General features: G+C 40.4%; 1 protein-coding gene across 6 annotated transcripts in view; it reads right to left on the bottom strand.

Moving 5' to 3' along the window:
• The window catches only part of lrba (LPS-responsive vesicle trafficking, beach and anchor containing), a 218069-nt gene that overhangs the window by 165170 nt on the left and 32110 nt on the right, over window positions 1–20789 (bottom strand). For 4 of the 6 annotated variants that reach the window (XM_087808010.1, XM_087808028.1, XM_087808020.1 and 1 more), the window contains exons 18-28: window positions 20532–20640; window positions 20334–20415; window positions 15955–16078; window positions 15688–15880; window positions 7750–8772; window positions 7502–7677; window positions 7283–7436; window positions 5442–5622; window positions 2029–2147; window positions 368–475; window positions 158–299 (exon numbers count right to left, since the gene is read on the bottom strand). In XM_087808010.1, the coding sequence (XP_087664136.1) occupies window positions 158–299; window positions 368–475; window positions 2029–2147; window positions 5442–5622; window positions 7283–7436; window positions 7502–7677; window positions 7750–8772; window positions 15688–15880; window positions 15955–16078; window positions 20334–20415; window positions 20532–20640 (2411 nt within the window). The remainder of the gene's footprint in view (window positions 1–157; window positions 300–367; window positions 476–2028; window positions 2148–5441; window positions 5623–7282; window positions 7437–7501; window positions 7678–7749; window positions 8773–15687; window positions 15881–15954; window positions 16079–20333; window positions 20416–20531; window positions 20641–20789) is intronic. The other 2 variants (XM_087808002.1, XM_087807992.1) reach the window with 2 other exon arrangements.

Below are 20789 nucleotides of genomic sequence, written 5' to 3' on the forward strand. Positions count from 1 at the left end.
TGAAGTTTTTTTTTTTTTACACAACTCCTTTAAGGTTTATTCAAACCATCTAGAAAGTTTTTTAACGAAATTTCCTTTTCAAAGAAGCATATTTAAATAAAACTGTGAACTTTTTTACATTTTTCACATCGGCTGGATTTAGACTTGAGTTCAGCACCTGAGCTCCTTGCAGAGTTGGATCTTTGGGGCGGCCTCTTGTCGTTCTGGGGCTCCAGTATGTCCCGGTACTTGGACACCATGAGGACGGAGATGAAGTAGACGACGGCGAGCGCCAAAAACTGGGCCTGTTTACTGTCCTCCTGAGACAAACGACACAAACTAAGCAAAACCCCGCAGTGACCTCTGACCTACGTTAGTGTCAACCCACGACGTCTCTGAAGACCACGGCTCGGAGCCGGTTGATGTCCATGTCCTGAAGCAGCCGCTCCAGGTCCCTCACGGGGGAACTTCCGCCCGTCACCGCGTCGACAGGACTCTGCGGGGACACAAGTGTACCCCCACGACGACTGGGTTCATTATTCCGAAACTTGTGCTGTGTCTCGAATCACATACTTCTCTTAGTATACTAGAAGTTAGTATGCATCAGGATACAGGTACATACTAACTAGTACGCAAATTCTCAACAGATGCTGCTACACACTAACCGGAAATGACACAACAGTTTCTTCTTCTACTACTATTTAACGATGGTTGCAACCAGCTGTTCGTACGCTATCGCCGACACCTGTGCTGTGTCTCAAATCGCATACTTGCGTACTCAAAGTTAGTATTTTTAGTGCGTAAGTGCGTCTCAATTCTTAGTATGCGAAATTTAGTGCACACTAAATTGGCGTACTAAAACGCCCACAAAACTGAGGTTCGATGGACACTAACCACACTAAACGGCTCAATCTTAGTGACGTTATAAACGGAAGCTATATCATATATATATATATATATATATATATATATATGCATATTAATGCATATACTCACAAGTGTATTTTCAGCAGCAGTAGAAGGATGAGACGTCTTCGCTGCTGATATCAGCTTAAATATCTCGCGAATATTTTGATTCTCATATTTTTTCTTTATTTGTTTTTCCAAACTTGCAAAACGTGCTGCCAGCAGGTGGCGATAGCGTTCAAACAGCTGGTTGCAACCATCGTTAAATAGTGGTAGAAGAAGAAGTTGTTGCGTCATTTCCTGTTAGTGTGTAGCAGCAGAGTTTGATTTGAGACGTACTGTGGAGAATTTGCGTACTAGTTAGTATGTACACTATCCTGATGCATACTAACTTCTAGTATACTAAGAGAAGTATGCGATTTGAGACACAGCACTGCTGGCAGCACGTTTTGCATGTTTGGAAAAAGAAATAAAGAAAAATTATGAGAATCTAAATATTCCCGAAATATTTAAGCTGGTATCAGCACCGAAGACGTGTCATCCTTCTACTGCTGCGGAAAATACACCTGTAAGTATATGAATATATATGTATATATGTATATATATATGTGACGTAACTTCCGTTTACAAAGTCATTAAGATGGAGCGGTTTAGTGTAGATAGTGTCCATCGAACTGTACTCAGTTTTGTGGGCGTTTTAGTGACAATTTAGTGTGCATAGCGCACTAAGCCTCGCATACTAAGAATTGAGACGCACTTACGCACTAAAAATACTAACTTTGAGTACGCTAGTACGCGATTTGAGACACAGCAATTGCACTTTCACACGTTTCATGCATCGATACTTCGAAAAAAAGGAAGGGTTTGGGTTTCTCAGCTTTGGGAAGCGAGTCCTTCTGGGATCTTTGTCTTTAAACATAAACGTGAGTCGCTGCATTATAAATGAGCTTTAACACCCGCTTCAGGGAAGAACGAGACCACTTTACTGGAAAACCTGCTGTATCATGTAAGTCTAGTGTAACACACGGGTGTCCGGCTAATGTCGTCACGCATGTGAGCTCATGCGACACCAGGGGGGGTAGGAAGTGCACGAGGAATCGCACGGCGACTGTTGTAATAGAAGGGATTTTCGAGACGTCTTGCCTGCGCCGCCGCCGATTTGGCCGTTCCGAGGACGTTGCCGGGAACCGCCGCGTTGTCTTTGCTGAACTTGAGCTGACCTTGTTGGCACTCCAGGCAGTTTCTCACCGCCATCGCGCAAACTAGGGTGGGAAGGAAAATACACAAAAATAAAAGTTAAATGTTGTTGACCCGCTCTAGTAGAAGAACTCACATTTCTCCGATCCTTAAAACTCATCACTGGCTTCCAGTTTCTTTCAGGATCAACTTTAAAATTCTGGTTCTTACTTTCAGATCTATTCATGGTCAGACCTTCCATCAGTGATCTGATCCAGCCTTACACCCCAGCTCGGGCTCTGAGGTCTGTGGATCAGAATCTACTTATGGTTCCACGCACACGGCTCAGGACCAGAGGAGAGAAATCCTTCCAGACTGTTGCTCCTAAGCTTTGGAACGATCTTCTCTCTCTTTGCGCTTGATGGATCTACTGACTCCTTTAAGAAACATCTTAAGACGTTTCTATTTGTTCAGGCTTTTCCTTGATTTTCTGGAACTCCTGTGTTGTTCTCAGTATTATCTTGATCTTTAAAGTATATACTTTATTGAATATTGTTTTGATTGTTTAAGCGCTTTGTGACCTTGGTCTGGAAAAGCGCTGTATATATAAATATTACTTACTTACTTACTTACTTACAATAGGTGGAAGGTTTTTTAAAGCTTCGGATAGCGGGCTTCCACATAGAGCTGAGCCAAGAGACAAATCTCTTCATGGTCACGATCTCTGTGACCCAACGGACAAGATCAAGGACTTTTAATAATAAAAAAATATATATATTTTTATTTATTATATTATATATAAATATGTATAAATATATATTTTTTTTTATAATTTCGACATTCAACTACAGAATACATCCTAACCATTTTTTTATCTCAGGGTCAAGGGGACCAAAAAGGCCTGAAAACAAATGTGTTTGAGGTATTCCTTGTTGTATCTCAGGGTCAACGTGGCCCCGAAGGCCAGAGACAACACAAGGGATACCCCAAAATATCTATTTAAAATAGATTTTTTTTGTCTAAGCCATCAGCTAAACATAATGAGGCAAAACGTCTCAATATAATGGAAACAAAAATGTGATGACATTGATAAAAACTATAAAAACACACTTGAAAAATCAGTTATCTCATGGTCAAGGTGACCCGAAGGCCTGAAGACAAATGTGTTTGAGGTATCCCTTGTTTTATCTCAGGGTCAGGGTGACCCGAAGGCCTGAAAACAAATGTGTTTGAGGTATCCCTTGTTTTATCTCAGGGTCGAGTTGACCGAAGGCCTGAAAACAAATGTGTTTGAGGTATCCCTTGTTTTATGTCAGGGTCCAGGTGACCCAAAGGCCTGAAAACAAATGTGTTTGGAGTACTCCTTGTGTTGTCTCTGGTCTTCGGGGCCACGTTGACCCCAAGATACAACAAGGAATACCTCAAACACATTTGTTTTCAGGCCCTTTTTGGTCCCCTTGACCCTGAGATAAAACAATGGTTAGGATGTACTCTGTAGTTTAATGTCGACATTACAAAGATGGACCGACCTTCAGATAAAAAAAGCAAAAGTAAATGGAAAAAATAAAAAGTTGTGTGAATGAAATATAGATTTATTCAAAATGCTGATTCAGCAAAATCTCTAAACTGGCTTTTCCTGCAGTTTTACTAAATTACAAACTTGTTTTTTTCAGCAAGCAAGAGTCACAGACTTATTTTACTTGAATATTAGTACACACATATATATATATATATATATATATATATATATACGTATATATATATATATATATATATATATATACGTATATATATATATATATATATATATATATATATACGTATATATATATATATATATATATATATATACGTATGTATGTATGTATTAATATTCAATAATAATATTCATGTCTCTGGTCTTCGGGGCCACCTTGACCTTGAGATACAACAAGGAATACCCCAAACACACTTGTTTTCAGGCCTTCGGGTCACCTTGACCCTGAGATATATATATACATATATATATATAACAATTTCCCAAAGGATATATCTAGAGGGATTAGTAAAGTTGTATCCATCTATCCATCTATCCACATGAATGTATATTTGTCCATGTACTGCTCAAATAAACACCCAAGACTCGGGAGAAAGTCGAACGGTGAGAAGCCGAAAGAGACAAATCCAGGGAAGAAAAAGTGAGGCCCCGACAAGGTCAGCGCTCTGGCCGCTCGTGGCAGCAACGTTCACTCTTCCCTGCTCCACCTCCTCCTCTCCAAGGTTAGAGTGCGAGGCTCTGCTCTTGAATCAAGTCCAGGGAGCCGGGGCCACATAACGGATGAAGCCGCCCCGTCGTGCCATGTGCTGACGAGGCAGCAGACTCGCCCTTCTGTTGCCGCACGGGGGGGAAAAAAAAAAAAGATTGTGTTCCGACAACTTTACGTGAAAATGCCAGATTTACCGTTTGTAATCTAATGTAGCCTGGATGTCCCTCCAGACCCGGCGTGGTTGGGTGCCTGACAACTGACAAATGTTAACTCGGAGCCATTTAGATTACGAAAGGAGGGCATTATTCCATCTGGGAATGGAGTCGCTTTTTCCATTAGGACTACTCTCTCATATGGCCATTTATAAAAAAAAAAAATGGAAGAAAAAACAAGGAGAGGGAAAAGGGAGGAGGGGAGGGGACGCTAAAACCTTGTTAAAGTCTTGCTAAATCAGATTAGGTGCCAGTGTTGGAGAGTGTACCTCATCAAATATTCATTTCATCAACCTTTTGGAAAAAAAACAACTAAACAGAATTTTGTTTGTCCTAATAGTAAAGATCTTTCTAGACCAGGGCCACAAAGCTCTAACAAAAAAAAACAATACACAGTTAAAAGATATACTTAAAAGGCAGAGACAACATAAGACAAACACAGGAGTCCCAGAAAATCAGGGAAAAACCTGCACAAATAAGAATGTCTTAAGATGTTTCTTAAAGGAGTCAGTAGATCATCAAACACAGAGATGGTTCTAAAGCTTAGGAGCAACAGTCTGGAAGGATTTCTCTCCTCTGGTCCTGAAGCATGTTCAGGAACCATCAGTAGATTCTGATCCACAGACCTCAGAGCCCGAGCTGGGGTGTAAGGCTGGATCAGATCACTGGAGGAGGAGTCTGACCATGAATAGATCTGAAAGTAATAACCAGAATTTTTTTGAATTGATCCTGAAAGAAACTGGCAGCCAGTGAAGAGTTTTAAGGATCGGGGAAATGTGAGTTCTTCTACTAGAGCAGCTCAGAATTCTCGCTGCAGAGTAAGTTGTAATAACTGCAGCGAAAAAATGTAAGTAAGAGAGATAAATGTCTATAGTTGTTATGAGGGAAGAGAAAATACCGATGGGAAAAAGGGTGTGTTTACCGAGACGAAGGCACTGACGCAGGATTCCTCCGGACGACATGTTTTTCTCGGCTTCGATCTCGGTGAAGTGGATGGAGCTGGCAAACACCAGGACGTCCACAAGGCTGATGAGCCGGTGAAGGAAAGTGACCGACGCCTCCAGGGTCAGACCTTGAGAAGGTTCAATGTTCTCAAGTTCATGCTGGGAAGAAAAAATAATTCAAACAAAGATTATCTACAGAACAAAAGCAGCAGTTGTAGGTGAATATGACCAAAGACTTCATGATTTAATTAATTATTGAATAACAGTGTTTTGTTATAACTTCTTTTAATGTTTTAGTGCTTTTTAAATGTTCTTGAAGAGGAAATAAATTGTTCAAATAATTACTAATAATAACATTAAAAACATCCATAAAATATATTCAACAAAAATAGTTAAATTTTATTTATAGAAAAAAAGTTTAAGCTACAGAAGCGGAAATATATATATATATATTTTGGCATTTAGTTTTAGTTTGGTGGGTTTTTTTTAATAAATAATAAATAAATAATATTCATATCTTTTTTTTTTATTATACACTTTAGAAATTGTTTCAGTTTTAAAGTTGATCTTGTTGAAAAGGCATCATTTATGTCTTTTAAAGTAAAATAAACTACAAGTCATATTCTATGTTTTTCAAAATAAACTAATTCAAAAGTAATTATGATTGACTTTCAAATAAAGAATTATAATCTGACATTTCTGTAGATGAATTACTCAAATGTACATAGTTAAACTTCATCACCAATTTATTTCAGAATAATGGTTTATTATTAAATGAATAACTTTCATCCAAATTATTTTAACTAGACAGACTGATGAAGGATGAATTCAACTTAAAACTAGTTGTTTTTGTTCATTTTAACTTTGCCTTTTCATAAATTTTCAACATTAAACTCTTAATGCAGATTATTTTGTTCCCTCTTTAGTTCTCCTTGATACAGAACAATGAGAAAGTTCTTCATTTATTCAAATGAAGACGATAAAACCGCAAACTTGACTCATAAATTAAAACAATTTACATTTTTACGTGAAGGTAAATGGACTAAAATCTGACATTTCTAAAGGAAAAAACAGGTCAAGAAAGTAAGTAAGTAAGTAATAATTATTTATATAGCGCTTTTCGAGACCAGGGTCACAAAGCGCTTAAACAATCAAAACAATACTTTAAAAAGTATATACTTTAAAGATCAAGATAATACTGAGAACAACACAGGAGTTCGAGAAATTCAAGGAAAAGCCTGAACAAATAGAAACATCTTAGATTAAGATTTAAGATTAAGAAAGTACAAAAAGCTTCAAAAAATGTTATCGATGTAGATCCTAATTCATTCAAATGGCCACTGAATTATCAATAATGTTTACTTTTAAATAAACAAAACTGGTTAAGGATTAAGATTGCGATATTGATGATAGATTAATTTAACTTTTTCTTGCAAATTTAATTCATATAAAAAAAATGCATTTTTATCCACATCTAGAGTCATTTAATATACATTTTTCTCGCTGAAATAATACTAAACAGTAGTAAAAACACCATCAGCTCTATTACACTTACGCTCATGTTGGATTTTTGTGTCAAATTAGGTCATTTTGGTAACTGAATTATAATCTGACATGTATAAAAAAAAAAAGGGAAAGTACAGGACGGCGTCTAAGAGCTTCAGCCGGTGAGGTCAGCGACTATAAAACGCACGCTAACCACGTTAGCGAGCCGCTCGCGCCGCTGTAATGCGATTGGCTGAAAAAAAGGTCAACGTCGGACGGATGGATGTCTTCCTGCGAGCGGAGGACGGGAGGACGGCGGTTCCAAGGGACTCACCGAGGACGAGGTGGCGGCCGACAGCAGCGGCAGGATGCCTCCGCACGCCATGATGAGATTGTCCACCATCTGGGAGATGAGGTGGATGCTGTTGTGGACGAACACCACGTTCTCGCTGCTGTTCACGAAGTCCAGGATGGTTTTGGTGGAATGACTGGAGAAGAGAAGAGAAGAATCAAGAGACCTGTCAATCAATCCATTCGTTGCCTCATCTCCAACCTCCTCCACATCTGGACGTCCGTCTCGATGGCGAACAGCAGGTCGGTGAGAAGGCGCTGGTGCATGTGGGACCAGCGGAATTCTGGGATGCGGAACATGGTGGATCGCGGCGCTGAGGTCCCGCTCTGCCTCTGAGGGTCTACGGACTCCTCCGGCGCCGGCTGAGCTTGACTCTCCTTCGACACAAGAAGTGAAACACAAACGTTACAGCGACTTTAAACCCATGAAGTGATGATGAGGGGTTTTACCAAGGACGGGGTTGTTCCTCTGAGCTCCAGTCTCTCGGTGTCGAAGGCCACGTTGGACACGTCCAGGCGGGCGATTTTGATCTCTTTGGTTCTGCTCTCCGGGCTCTCCGAGGCGTCGTGGGTTTGACCGACGGGGGCCGAGGAAGGGGCTTCTTCTTCTTCTTCTTCAGGGGTGGTCTCCGGAGGCGATGTCGGGTCTGAGACTCCCGCCTGGTCCGTAGGGGGCGGCGTGGAGTCGTCTCCGGTAGGTTCGCCGTCGGCCTTCCCTTCAGGAGTCTCCGTCGTGGTCTCTGCTGATTCTTCCTTTTCCTTTCCGACTTCTTCGCTCTCGTCCTCTTGTTTTCCCACCGCTTCCTTCTCTTCCACCGCTTCGTCCCGGGACTCGACCACCGGCTGGATCTGGTCCCCGGCGGCCGACAGGTCGATCTCATCGAAGGCGGAGGATCCGGTCTTCAAACTCGCATCGCTCTCCGGTTCAGTTTGGTCTCCGATCGCTTCTGTTTCCTTCTCTTCCGTCGTGGAAGCTTCTCTCTTCTGGTCTTCACCATCAGATGTTTCCTCATCGGCTGCTGAAAGAGTGACTTCCTGTGGCGCCTCTTGATCACCGACCGATGCGTCTTCAACGTGGTTTTCAGAAGGTTTCGTCTCGGGCTCCTCCTCATCCACACTGTGGACTTTGCTGCAGTCGTCCTGAGCAACCGTGGCGGACTCTCCTGCAGGTTCCTCGTCCTCCTCTGGCTCTGCCAGGATGTTGGCGACAGTGATGGACGCTCGTCGTCTTTCGTCGCCGCCGCCGTCCTCCTCCTTATCACCGGTGGCCTCGGATGTTTCCGAAGGTGGCGGCTCGTCGACCGTGAGCTCGATGACGGTAGAGGGCGCCGTTTCTTCGTCGACGGGTCCGAGCTCTCCGTCCTGGGACGGCTGGCTCGCACCGGAGACGGTTCGGATGGAGCCGGAAGCCTCCTGTTGCTGGTACCGGCTGAACATGCGGGACAGATTGACCTTGTGTTGCTCAAAGGTCACCTGGAAACACAGGTTATGAATGGAGTCAGCGTTCATGATCAACACATCAGGATTAAAATAAAACACTCTGACAGTCTAGACCTCCACCAAGCAGCTCTTATTTTTATACACATCATGTGATCTTAACCCACTATTATTGTCCTAAAAGTCTACATTTAAAAAAGCCATTTTATTTAATTGAATAGTCGTCTACATCCTCTCGAAGAGATACAAGACCGTTATCAATCGTTGATTTGGGATTATTATCGATTTATTTATCATAAACGTGTCATCGTTGACATATGACTAGGATTGTTAAAATAAAATGGTTTAATTATTCAGTTTTATATATTTTGTGGGATAGTAGTCTACATTCTCTGAAAGAGATCTGAGGCCGTCTTTGATTGTAACTCGGGATTATTGTTGATTTTTATCATAATAAACCTGTCATCGTTGAAAATTCCTTGTGCAAAACATGGCTTAAATATTGTGTTTTGTATATAAATGTCTCTAAAACTATACATTTCAATATTGTTTTATTTTGTGGGATAGTAGTCTTCATCCTCTAGAAGAGACCGGAGGCCGTCATTGATAGTAACCTGGGATTATTATTGATTTATATCATCACAAACCTGTCATAGTTGAAAATTCCTTGTGCAAAACAAAGCTGAAATATTGTGTTTTATTTATTAAATTCTCTAAATTGATACATTTAAATGTCATTTTATATGTTGTTGGATAGTAGTCTACATCCTCTAGAAGAGATGCATGACTATCATCAATTGTAACTCAGGATTATTGTTGATTTATAGCATCATAAAACCTGGTATCGTTGAAAATCCCTTGCGCAAAACATGGCTTAAATATTGTGTTTTATTCATACTTTTCCATAAAAGTACACATTTTATTTAATAATAGTAGTCTATATTCGCTGAAAAGGATCTAAGGCAGAAATTGATTGTAACGTGGGATTATTATTGATTAATAGCATCCTAAACCTGTTATCGTTGAAAATTCCTTGTGCAAAACATGGCTTAAATATTGTGCTTTATTTATACATTTCTCTAAAATTACACATTTAAATGTTATTTGATTTTGTGGGATAGTAGTCTACATCCTCTAGAAGAGATCTGAGGCAGTCATTGATTATAACGTGGGATTATTATTGATTTATAGCATCATAAACCTGTCATCGTTGAACATTCCTTGTGCAAAACATATCTTAAATATTGTGTTTTATTAATCAAATTCTCTAAATTGATACATTTAAATGTCATTTTATTTTGTGGGATAGTAGTCTACATCCTCTAGAAGAGATGCATGACTCATCAATTGTAACTAAGAATTATTACTGATTTATAGCATCATTAACTTGTCACTGTTGACAATGCCTTATGCAAAAAATAGCTTGAATATCGTGTTTTAATTATCAACTTCTCTAAAATTATACATTTAAATATTATAGTTTGTGGGATAGTAGTCTATATCCTCTAGAAGAGATCTGAGGCAGTCATTGATTATAACGTGGGATTATTATTGATTTATAGCATCATAAACCCGTCATCGTTGTAAATTCCTTGTGCAAAACATGGCTTAAATATTGTGTTTTATTTATTAAATTCTCTAAATTGATACATTTAAATGTTATTTGATTTTGTGGGATGCTAGTCTACATCCTCTAGAAGAGATCTGAGGCAGTCATTGATTATAACGTGGGATTATTATTGATTTATAGCATCATAAACCCATCATCGTTGTAAATTCTTTGTGCAAAACATATCTTAAATATTGTGTTTTATTTATCAAATTCTCTAAACTTATACATTTAAATGTTATGATATTTTGTGAGATAGTAGTCTACATCCTCTAGAAGAGATGCATGACTATCATCAATCGTAACTCAGGATCATTATTGATTTAAACCATCTTTGTCATCTTTGACACATGGCTGAGATGGTTTAAATACAATTATTTAACTATACATTTCTCTTAAAGTCTACATTAAGTGTAACGTGGGATAACCTGCTCTGTGATAATAGAGGTAGCAAATATTATTATCACGAAAAACTATACAAAGAGTATTGAATGAATAAATATAATCGTGAGAAACGTGTGGATGTATTTTTATAATAATGCAGCATGTTTTGCTAACAAAAAAACACAAAGATGATTATGTCTTGTTTAACAACGACACCCCTGAGTTACACTTTTACATATTCACTCGTGTCCTTTTCCTTTTTTTTCCGGGGCTAGCTTGTCATGGACGAGCAGCCCATTAACCTCAATCAGTCGCCTCCGGGTCCGACATCGGTGCCGTCCTCGACAACATTGTCTCGCGGTGGCACTTGAGGAAGAGCCCGTCCATGTAAGCAGTCATAGATTAGCGGCAGATACCATTAAGAGCCTGAGCGCTCGGTCCGTGTCGGGCATCGGCAAATCCTCCCACGCCTAATTTAAGACCCGGCATTAATCACTGGGCTTGGAGGACAGAAAGTCAAAGATGGGTATAAGGGCGGTGTGTGTGTGTGTGTGTGTGTGTGTGTGAGGGGGGGGGCTTGAAACCAGACCCACTGATTTCTTCCACCTAAGGGGTTGTTTGGCTTTTTCCATCGTTCTTCCTAATTCTATCTCCTTCAGTCCGGCGATCAAAAGGAATAATGACGAGAGGAAAAGAGAGTGAGGTCACTTGTGGGCGGGGCACAGAAAGAAGCTGATTATTTGCAATTAATTAAGCGTTATTGTTGTAAATTAGCCTCGCTACACAGGCGCTCATTAATCTTCCGTAGCGGGGAGCCAGTGATTGGTAATCCATAGCCGCTCCTGAATGCACCACTAGTCGTGATCAGGGCATTACTTTGGGCTTAATTTGATATTTATTTATTTGGTTGGTAGGGAGCGCACTGCAGGGAAATGTCACGCCGGAGCATTACGTCATAGGATCCCGGATGCCGCATTACCATGATGTACGTCGGGCCCTTAAATGCGACGGATCTGGTTACCACTGGCCAGGTCTGTGGTTTTTTAAAACACCAGCCTCGCTGGGATGTATAGAGTCTTGCCCTGGGTGGCTGGAACATCAGCAGCGGTCTAATCTAATTCTCCTTCTCCAGGACTCGGCCCTGGCCCTCGCAGGGAGACGGAAAAATCTTACGCACGCAAACATGGTGGGATCCTGTAATGTGACAGCTAACATGGTATTAACCTGGAACTGTTGGACCGGCTTAGAATCCTGCAGGCCTGAGAAAAAAAGATCTTGCCTCGGCTACGAATATACTCCTAGTTTAATAAATGGACGAAGAAAGAAACTTGCATGCACATTAAACACAGATGTACATATCTATATATATGTATACATCTATATAGTACATGTGTACAGAGTAGATATATAGATATGAACAATTTCCCAAAGGAGACCTCCAGAGGGATCAATAAGGTTTTATCTATCCATTTATCTATATAGACCTATACACACACACACACACACACACAATGTATATATATATATATATATATATATATACTGTATATATATACACATACATACATATACTGTATAGATATATAGATATAAACAATTTCCCGAAAGAGACCTCCAGAGGGATCAATAAGGTTTTATCTATCCATCGATCTATATAGACACACACACACACACACACACACACACACACACACATATATATATATATATACATATACATATATATATATATATATATATACACACATACATATACTGTATATATATATAGATATAAACAATTTCCGAAGGAGACCTCCAGATGGATCAATAAGGTTTTATCTATCTATTTATCTATCTATATAGACACACACACACACATACATATTATATATATACATATATATATATATTTAAATATACATATTTATACTGTATAGATATATAGATATAAACTATTTCCCAAGGAGACCTCAAGAGGGATCAATAAAGTTTTATCTATCTACACATTATATATATTATACATATACATATTTTTTATCTTTTCAAACAATTACTTATTAATATATGTATCCTTGATAAATATATAATTAATAATTAATAAGTATTTATCGTAGATCTATGATATTATAATATTATATCTGTGAGTGATAAGATTAAAATGAAATCCAATTATTTTTCAATGTACAACAAGGATCATAGAAATCTGGATTAAATGTTCATGTTCAGTCGTCTTGTGAAAATATCAACACAAATGTATTTTTTTTAATTACACAAACCAACCTCATTATTTTAGTGGCTTAAACGTAAGAGGTATTTAAAAAAAAAAGAGAGGTAGTGAAGCCTCAGATCAGACTCTGCACTTGTGAGACCCCACAAGTGCAGAGTCTGGACGTCCACTCATTTAGATCAATAGATAGAGAGCGACCGCAAAACAAAGGGGGAACAGGCCGGGGCAGCAGCAGCTCTAATCCGATTAGCTAAATGCAATTCATCTGGCTCCAGTGACCAATCTGCCTTTTTTTTTTTTTTCCTCTCCTTAATAACAGTTTTCTTGTCTCAGAGATTCCACCTCACTCTCATGAGAAGTCATTTCCAGCAACGTTTAACTCTCCACTCAAGAAGCCTCGGTGCGTGGAGACGAGAGATGACTTGATATTTCTGTGACATCGTCTCACAATACGAGTCTCATCATCCAGCAAACAAACACCTTAAAGTTTGAAAAATATGTATTTTCCCCAATAGTAAAATCTTTGTTTTAATAGTAAATAGATGATAAAGTGAGAGGGATCACATCTTAACATGTAACTAGTATATAATGGTTTCATAATGTGATCAATCAGGATAATTTGGATCCTTTTAAGAGGAACTTATTATATTAATAATGATTATTCACTTTATGTTCTTTATCTTTATCTTTAGACTTAGATTGTAGCATCTTGATCTTTCTTTTTATGTTCTTGTTCTTATTTTATTTTGATTTATTTTTTATTAAAAATAGCTGTATTTTCTGTGGCTATTGGAAAAAAATCAATTTTCAATCAATAAAGTTTTACCTTACCTTACCTTAGAAAATAGCAATTATGTTTTTATTTAAAATAAAAGCGTAAATTTCGTTAGATTTGTTACAAAATAAAATGACCACAGATGGGTGACGATCATGCTCGGTCAGAACTATTCGATGGATCAAGTGTAAAGTGCTGAGGGACCTTCAAGCCTCGACCCCCCCACTGTTCTCACACCGGTCTGTGGGCTAAGTTGATTGTGGGGCACCTTGGGTTTGTCCTGGTGAACCGGGTCAGCGTGACCCGCCTGCAATAACATCCGTCTTTACACACGACGCATGAATGCAAACAACCGGACTGCCCCCTTAAAAACATCTCCTCAATGAAGCTCAAGGGGAGCCGTCCCAGCTACCAAGGGTATGCGAGTAACGAGAGACACATTTCGCTGTTTTGTTTTCTCAATTTTCTCTATATTTACGAAGGCGAGCGTCTCTTATTGTTCTCACGTGGCTGAGGGATGAATATTCAGCAGGTAAAAACGCAAACCCAAGAGAAAACGATGGCAAAATGTGCGACAACCTCGCGCACACACACACACACACACACCCCTGAAGCAGTGGGAGGAGAGAGCAACAGTGACAAACAGCTTCGGTGCTACAAAGGTGGCAGGAAATCTATCAAACGGGACAATAAAATTGCAATTGAGTTTCTTTAGCTTTTTTTTTTCTTTTATAGCACACGAGTGTATCTCGGCGGTGCAGCGGCTGCAAAGGTGCTCCGGTGGAATCTCGGAGGGATCGAAGTGTGAGTCGGTGTCGATGTTTTAAAGTGATTTTTTTTTAGTTTGAGGATTTTTTTATCCTCACTATAAAAGACTCTTTGGTTTGATTTAATGCTAAATAAATTACTTTAATTATGTACATATTCTGGAAGGTGTTTATTTGTAGCATACAAGTGTTTCAACCTGTCCTTCATGTTCCTTAAACACATCTGTGTGTGTTTTCACAAATGTGCGCTTTTTTTTCCCCCCTCAGTTTAAAAAAAACTGCCTGGTTTTTAGATAAACTCAATTGTTTCCTTGGATTAAATTATTAAAATGCCTGGAAATTCATGTCCTAACCTTTTGTTTTCCCATTGCATTCCAACAAGAAAAACACCAGTTATTTACCGAAGCGAGTGTTTTATATTGACTTTTTGAATTGTGTTTTTTTGCTGCATACATGCATTTAAAAAAAAAAATCTTAATATGAATCAAATTGTGAATTTGGGGTGAAAATAAATAATAAATAATAAGAGTTTTCATACTTAAGTAATGAGTGAACATACATGTTTATTTATTTTTTTAATAAATTAAGCCGTAATTTCAATCCAAGCTTAACCTGAGTAATGCTTTTTATTTTAAATGGTCTCTTTTTTTAAATCAAATAAACATGTTGGAGGTCAAAAAGTACATATACGTACAAAACATTCTACTACTTTACTCATTATCAAATGTTTTAGTCAATATATAAACTAAATATTGTTATAACTGATACATTAATAAATATACTAGCTTCTCTGTAATGGATGCTTTTTTAACAAGAATATACACGCGTTTACGACGCTGGCAAGGCGGTCCTCGTGTGCCCCCTAGTGGTCAACCATACCAGCCACCTCCAAATAACACCGGAAGAGAAAAACGGGTGAAAAAAAATTAAAAACACGTGTCACAACAAACTAATTTCTAATTTAATCGTCGTTACAGTGTAATATTGAGGCCATATTTTATTATTTATTAATTACATTATTATGTTTGATAATATATCTGTCGGATTTCTTATCTAATTGAATCAAATTGCTTGTTTTTTGATGAAGTTAATTGAATATTGTTGTAAAACAACAAGGTTTTTAATCAGAACCACTTCCCTCGGCGATGTTAAAAAACGGCAAATTCATCTTTAATCCTCTAAGTCCAGATGTGACGAGTGTCCTGACCTTGGAGTGGGTGATGGACAGCGTGTCCACCCAGACGCGCCAGCCGCCCCACTCGTACTTGATGGCGTGGTAGAGCAGGATGCGGAAGATGGCGAACACCATCTCGCTCATCTTCTGCTCCTCGCTGCTCTGAGGATGGATGAAGCTCAGCGACAGCATCCAGTCCTGCCACACCGAGCACTGCAGCAGACTCCTGGGGTCACAGAGGGGAGGGGGGGGCGTGAGCCGGGGCCGCAGGGGGGCGCTCAGGAGGGTCGGGGTTCTCACCTGCGGTTCTCTCGGCTGTTGTTGAACAGTTTGATCATGTCCGACAGGAAGACCCTGCGCACCTCCATGGTGTCGGAGGACTGCGGGGCGTTCTTCAGCAGGGCGGCGATCACCTTCAGGATCTCTGGAGGATCAAACACCATCAATGTTACGTTGGTCAAGAGATGAAGTCTCTCTTTCATCTCATTATTGAATCTACACTGAAATACCTTCTGAAAGGATCAGAATGTAAACAAATAATTGTAAATAAATGCATTAAATATTTGATACGTTGATCATTCATTCATTGAAATTGAATGTATTTAAATTTCCATGGGTTCAGTAGTTCAATAATACACTGGTGTTGTAACACAGGTTAAGAAGGGAGGGACAGACAGACTCATGTACAGGCAGACAGATGTGAAGAGAGACAGACAGACAGACAGACAGACAGACAGACAGACAGACAGACAGACGCATGTGCAGACAGACAGATGTGCAGAGAGACAGACAGACAGACACATGTGCAGACAGACAGACAGATGTGTAGACAGACAGACACATGTGCAGACAGACAGACAGATGTGTAGACAGACAGACACATGTGCAGAGAGACAGACACATGTGCAGACAGACAGACACATGTGCAGACAGACAGACAGATGTGCAGACAGACAGACAGACAGACACATGTGCAAATAGACAGACACATGTGCAGTCAGACAGACATATGTGCAGACAGACAGACAGATGTGCAGACAGACAGACAGACAGACAGACAGACAGATGTGCAAATAGACAGACACATGTGCAGACAGACAGACACATGTGCAGACAGACAGACAGATGTGCAGAGAGACAGACAGATGTGCAGAGAGACAGACAGATGTGCAGACAGACAGACATGTGCGGACAGACAGACACATGTGTAGACAGACAGACACATGTGTAGACAGACAGACACATGTGCAGACAGACAGACTCATGTGCAGACAGACAGACACATGTGCAGACAGACAGACACATGTGCAGACAGACAGACACATGTGCAGACAGACAGACACATGTGTAGACAGACAGACTCATGTGCAGACAGACAGACACATGTGCAAACAGACAGACTCATGTGCAGACAGACAGACACATGTGCAGACAGACAGACACATGTGTAGACAGACAGACACATGTGTAGACAGACAGACTCATGTGCAGACAGACAGACTCATGTGCAGTCAGACAGACACATGTGCAGACAGACAGACACATGTGCAGACAGACAGACACATGTGTAGACAGACAGACACATGTGCAGACAGACAGACTCATGTGCAGACAGACAGACACATGTGTAGACAGACAGACACATGTGCGGACAGACAGACTCATGTGCAGACAGACAGACTCATGTGCAGACAGACAGACTCATGTGCAGACAGACAGACACATGTGCAGACAGACGGACACATGTGCAGACAGACGGACACATGTGCAGACAGACGGACACATGTGCAGACAGACAGACACATGTGCAGACAGACAGACGCATGTGTAGACAGACAGACACATGTGCAGACAGACAGACACATGTGCAGACAGACAGACACATGTGTAGACAGACAGACACATGTGTAGACAGACAGACACATGTGCAGACAGACAGACACATGTGCAGACAGACAGACTCATGTGCAGACAGACAGACACATGTGCAGATAGACAGACACATGTGCAGACAGACAGACACATGTGTAGACAGACTCATGTGCAGACAGACAGACACATGTGCAGACAGACAGACACATGTGTAGACAGACTCATGTGCAGACAGACAGACACATGTGCAGACAGACAGACACATGTGCAGACAGACAGACACATGTGCAGACAGACAGACACATGTGTAGACAGACTCATGTGCAGACAGACAGACACATGTGCAGACAGACAGACTCATGTGCAGACAGACAGACACATGTGCAGACAGACGGACACATGTGCAGACAGACTGACACATGTGCAGACAGACAGACTCATGTGCAGACAGACAGACTCATGTGCAGACAGACAGACTCATGTGTAGACAGACAGACTCATGTGCAGACAGACAGACTCATGTGCAGACAGACAGACTCATGTGCAGACAGACAGACACATGTGCAGACAGACAGACTCATGTGCAGACAGACAGACACATGTGCAGACAGACAGACTCATGTGTAGACAGACAGACTCATGTGCAGACAGACAGACACATGTGCAGGCAGACAGACACATGTGCAGACAGACAGACACATGTGCAGACAGACAGACTCATGTGTAGACAGACAGACTCATGTGCAGACAGACAGACACATGTGCAGACAGACAGACTCATGTGCAGACAGACAGACACATGTGCGGACAGACAGACAGATGTGCAGACAGACAGACAGACAGACTCATGATCCTCCTCACACATGAGGATCCTTCAGACCGACGAGTGAGCGTGTCGTCTCGGCTGCACTCGCCAGAAACCTATCGATCTTTATCGTCCCGCGGTCTCCAGTGACGGAGGCCAACCGTTGCCATGAATCACCGACGACGACGAATAAAGAAACGTCAGGGTTTCGGATTTCACTCGTCAGACCTCGGCGTCGTTCCTACGCCTTAGTCGCTCAAATTATGAAGTCGCTGAACCTTTACCGCCAGAAAATTACCCCGACATGTGGAGTCCATGAGGACACGCAGGGGGGCTCGGCCTTTTTTTTTTTCCATCTGCTCTCGGGCGCGTTTTCCTCCAGTTAATTCGAGGGAAACGCTACTTCCTCGGTTTGTTTGATTGGCTCTGACGTTACTAAGGACTGCAATCAGGGGTTCGTTCTCGGAGTTTGTCACAGATTAGATCAGCGGAATGCAAGGCAAAGGGGAACCAGACCCGCCCGCCTCCACAAACCTGTGCAGTGTCTGCAGACGCTCGGGTGGGACGTGTTTTTAACACAATAACGGCTTCATGTAATCAACGGGCGACGGCGAGAGCGAACCCCGGACCCCCGAAGCTCTCTCTCTCTTGGAAGGAGAAACTGGCTGGTGATTAGGAGCAAGTACTCGGATTTCAAGCTGATTAAAGATCCATGGGATGGTAATCGTGTCTGCGTGGGAGCATGAAAGTGAAAGGGAGGTTTTTTTTTTTGGTTTCCGAGCCGAGATGATTATTACTCATGACTTCACTGTATCACGGTTTCTTTCTTCGGGAAAACTAAAAAGAAATACAGGGCGATGATGTCACCCTCAGCTCTGTCAACACTGGTACTCATATGGCTGCAGCCTCATCATTTTGACACTTGCGTCAGTTTTTAATGAGGGTCAAAACATTTATATTAATGAATTTTTCAATTTTTTTCAATATGTCTGATTTGATTTTATCCGTTACTGCCTTGTCTGATGACGAATGCATCCTGATTGGCTGACATGACTCTTGCTTTTATTTCTTATCTATAAAGACCAGGAAGTAGCTTAAAAGATTAAAAATAATAATAATTGGTGATTGTTCCTATATCTTTCTATATGAAGAAATAAATGAAGAAAATAAATATACAAACACATATGTGTGTGTGTGTGTGTGTATTTATATATATATATATATACTTTATACATATATTAAAATACATACACACATATGCAATATACACACACATATATATACATACACACATATACAATATACACATATACTATATACACACACACATAAATATATACATACACACACATATATGCATATATATACCCACATATATGCACATATACACCCACATATACAATATACACACGCATATATATATATACATACACATATATGCTCATATATATATATACACACACACATATATGCACGTATACAATATACACAAGCATATATATATACATACACATATATGCACACACACACATATACATACACCTATATGCACACACACACACGTAAACATACACATATATGCACATTTACACACATATATGCACATATACACAAACTTATATACACACATATATATGCACATATACACACATATACACACATATATATGCACATATACACACACATATATGCACATATAAACACACATATACAATATACACACACACACATATATGCACATATACAATATACACACACGCACGTACTCACACGCACACACGTATTTGTGTATCAACCTATATCACTGTATTGTTTAGAGACGTATTATCTATACGTCTCTAAACAATACGACTCGAGCGGAAAAATCCTCTGACAATGGACCAGCATTTGTGTCGTTCATGTAGAGAAACTACAGGTTTCAGAAGGAAATCTTCCTCTGCTATAGGAGGTAATAGGTATGTAGACTGAGTAGAGAGTTGTGAGTCTCCGAGGAAACACTTACGCGGGTTGAGAATCTTCACAGTGGAATCCGGGTCCGGATGCTGTTTATGGATGACTTGAGTGCAGATCTGCTCCGTGAGGACCTAACAGAAGAGTCACCGTTAATGCAGACCTGAACGGTGACACGGGTCGTCATTTAAAACCCGGGGCCGAGAGAAGCCGTGATTCACTGTAAAAACTCTAGCAGCTGCAAGAGTACCTCGAAGAGCACGTTGTAGGTCGTCATGCTGAACTGGCTGGCGTGAAGCATCAGGCGCTCGGTGAGCAGCGAGAAGAGGCCGCCGCTCATCATGACCTCGGACTTCCTCCTGTTCGGGACATCAGAAGGAAACTTACAGAGCGAAAGATTTCATAACTTTCTCAAGAATTTAAATTATATGGTAATAGGGCTGTGTCTTGGCAAGAATCTGGTGATACGTGATGTGTGACGATACGATATATTGCATTTATCTTAAAG

The sequence above is a fragment of the Callionymus lyra genome, chromosome 1 (genome assembly GCF_982586985.1).
Source record: "Callionymus lyra chromosome 1, fCalLyr1.hap1.1, whole genome shotgun sequence".
NCBI lineage: Eukaryota > Metazoa > Chordata > Actinopteri > Syngnathiformes > Callionymidae > Callionymus > Callionymus lyra.